Source organism: Pteropus vampyrus, unplaced genomic scaffold (assembly GCF_000151845.1).
Source record: "Pteropus vampyrus isolate Shadow unplaced genomic scaffold, Pvam_2.0 Scaffold352, whole genome shotgun sequence".
Lineage (NCBI taxonomy): Eukaryota > Metazoa > Chordata > Mammalia > Chiroptera > Pteropodidae > Pteropus > Pteropus vampyrus.
Window position 1 is genome coordinate 506,343 of NW_011889133.1, and position 3,255 is coordinate 509,597.

At 53.8% G+C, this 3,255-nt stretch overlaps 1 protein-coding gene across 4 annotated transcripts in view; it reads left to right on the plus strand.

The window, feature by feature from the left end:
- Positions 1–3,255, plus strand: part of SLC43A1 (solute carrier family 43 member 1) — a 28,034-nt gene that overhangs the window by 1,581 nt on the left and 23,198 nt on the right. For 2 of the 4 annotated variants that reach the window (XM_023522618.1, XM_023522617.1), the window contains exon 2: positions 839–1,005. In XM_023522618.1, the coding sequence (XP_023378386.1) occupies positions 852–1,005 (154 nt within the window). In that variant the 5' untranslated portion in view covers positions 839–851. Of the gene's footprint in view, positions 1–71; positions 176–819; positions 1,006–3,255 lie in introns of those variants that run through there. The other 2 variants (XM_023522620.1, XM_011379030.2) reach the window with 2 other exon arrangements.

The window sequence follows — 3,255 nt, forward strand, 5'->3', positions numbered from 1 at the left end:
GAGCTCGGGCGCTTTCCCTCCTGGTAAACACACCCGCCCGCCAGCCCATCCGCCGCCTCTGCCCTTATAAAGTCGGCGGTCGCCGGACTTCCTGCTGGAGCCCGCGCCCCCTCCCCTGGCAGGAGCGGGTGGGCGGGCTCCCGGGCGTGCGGAGTGGTGCTCTGAGCCCTACGAAGTGAGTGAGGGGCACCCTGGGGCGCCAGGGGCGCAGGAGGGCCCGCTCTGGGTCACCGTCCACGTGGCAGCTGTTGCCTTGCACCGAGAGACTGTAGGGACACGGGTGGCCGGGTGCGTAGAGAGGGAGGGCTTGCTGTCGTCCATCTCCAGAGGAGAAGAGTGGTCTTATAGGGGCCACAGGAAGGGGGGGGGTTTCTTATGTCAGCCTCGGACTTCCCCTTTCTCCCCACGCTTGCTCCTGGGGGTCCTTCCTGGCGCAGGAGGTCGGCTACTGGCTAGTTAAGGCTTCAGAGCGCGCTCTGCCCCTTGCTGACCTTTGGGAACTTAAGGAAGTGCTGGTTTGGCCCCCGGGAACGGGGTCTAAGCGTTCTGGCCGAGGTGGAAGAGCTGGGCAGCGCACCAGCGAGATGTTGCCAGCAGACGGGACCTGCCTTATCTCCGATAGCGGCCCGGCGGGAACTCAGTGCCGCGTGTGCCCCTGGCACTGCCAGTGCGCCCAGAGCCGGCTCAGCGGCACCCGCTGGGAAGCCCAGGGCTCTATGGGGTCTCCATGAAGGCCCCCTCGTGGGCAGGCTCGAGGGGCCTCAGGAGCCACCACGATGCAAGACCCTAGCCAGGGGCCGCTGGGGGGCCCTTCGCGCAGTGCTCTGTTCCTGTACAGGCTAGCGGCCAGCATGGCCCCCACGCTGCAGCAGGCATACCAGAGGCGCTGGTGGATGGTCTGCACCGCAGTGCTGGAGAACCTCTTCTTCTCCGCCGTGCTCCTGGGCTGGGGCTCCCTGCTGATCATGCTCAAGAAAGAGGGCTTCTATTCCAGCCTGTGCCAAGGTATGCCCGAGAAGGGGCCAGTCGGGCTGGGGGAAGGGCAGCAGCGGGGGCAGGTGGACACCAGAGAAGGACACGTGGCCGAGTGGACAGAAAGCAGGGCTGCTTAAACCGGAGCACCGGGCAGGGGGTTGGACAGCCCACTTCCTGACCCCTGTCAGACTCCATCTACAGGATGGGCGGCACTCTCTGCCTCCTTTATCTGATCCAGTCCTCGCTGAATGCCAGGCATCCTGCAGGGGATCCTGGTCCTGGGCCTGACCTCCGAGTCCTAAACCTTTGGCAGCCTCAGGCCTAGAGCAAGATGGAGACTTCTAGAAGGGGAAGTGCTGACTCCTAAGCTGGTGAGGGATTTCTGACTAGGGCTCTCTGGTCAAGCTAAGTAAGGCCCAGGAGAGCCTGCAAAGCTGATTGTTTGTAAAGGGCCTGCAGTCTTTTTTCAGAACCTTTTGGCTCCCAGGTCTTCAAAGCACCCATTTGTACAAAGTTAATAGCCTCATTTCCTTTAGGCTAGGCCTTTGGGAGGGTCCCCTGTTCTATTTCAACTTCTGTGACACTCCAAGAGGGAGTGGGAAGTCTAATGCTCCATATCTAAGCTAACTTAACCGGATCTCACCATATCTCACTGATAACTGCCCTGGGCGGTCTGCTGGAAGGGTGTCTTCCTTTTGGGAGTGGGGGTGGGGGGAAGAGAGCTGTGCTGACAAGCTCTGGCTAAGGAGCTGGATGGATGTGGAGTGTGGCACTTCCCCTGCTTATTCTTTTGCTCCAACCTCCATATGGTGAAACAGGCTCTTGGAAGAAGGCTAGCTTGGGTTCGAATCCCACCTCCCGCCAGTTTTACCAGCTGGGTGACATCAGTGAGTTCCTTAAAACATTGAACCTCAATTGCCCAGTCTGCAAAATGGGAATAATATTATTTATCCCATGGGAGTGCTGTGAGAGTCAATGGTGCGTGATAAATATTAGTGACCTTCCCCGCTTTACCCGGCTCCTCAGCCCAAGTCACTGGGGGCACCTGCTTTGGCTGTGGGAGGAGAGCTGAGGCCTCCGGGGTGGCGCTAGGGAGGTCTTAAACTCTGCTCTGGGCAGCACCCGCTCCACCAGGGGCTGCTCCGCCCCTGCTAGGGTTATCTGTAAGGAAGCAGCAGGTGGCATCAAGGGATGGCCCCAATGACAGGGCGATGGGGACCAGAGGAGGTGGAGATTAGAGTTAGCAGCTGGCCTGGGGAGGCAGGTTGGTTCAGGAGGAGCGGGCTTGGGGTGAAATGATAGGGTTCCAGGGTGGCTGCGAGAACCAGGCAGAGAGCTAGGAAGGCCTTGGGGAGCTGCGTTTGCAAATGGAGGTGGAGCGTCCAGGTCCCGTCTGAGTTGTTTACCTCGGAGACGAGGGAGGACTTGTCCTAATGGCCTTGACGCCTGCCCCCTCTGATCCAGTAGCTCCTTCCCGCCTTTTCCACGTGTCTTCTTTTTTAAATCAACTTTATTGAAGACTATATCACACATTTTGATGAGGTGTGACAAAATTTGTACACCTTGGGAACCATCAGCAAATCAATATTTAGAATATTTCCATCACCCCCAAAACTCCTGCTTCCCTTTTGCTGCCTCTCCTTCCACCTGTGCTTTTTAAAAATGTCGATGAGCTTTATTAAGATATAAGTCACATACCTTACAATTCACCCATTTAAAGTACACAATTTAATAATAGTTATGAGCATATAAAAATGCAGCATAAGGAATAGAGTCAGTAATATTGTATTAACTATGTATGGTGTCAGATGGGTACTAGACTAATTGGGGTTATATTAGTATCTAATCACTATCTTGTACACCTGAAACTAGTATAATCTCGTATGTCAACTGTAATTGAAAAATAAAATTTAAAAGACCTACTAAAAATAAATAAAGAAATGGTCTTTGAAGAAATAGTTGCAGTTGAATAAATGTACTTAATACCTGCAAACAAAACAAAAAAAATAAAGTATACGTTTTCATGGTTTTTAGTTTATCCAGAATCGTGCAACCACTACCACACAATCAATTTTGGAACATTTTCTGTACCCCAAAAGGTACCCTGTACCCATGAGCAGTGCCTACTCTCCCCACTCCTCCCTCCACCCACAAGTACTAGGCAACCACTCATCTACTATCTGTTATAGGTCTGCCTATGACAAACATAGATTTGCCTATTCTGAGCATTTTATACACATGATATCATACAATATGTGGTCTTTAGTGACAGGCTTCTTT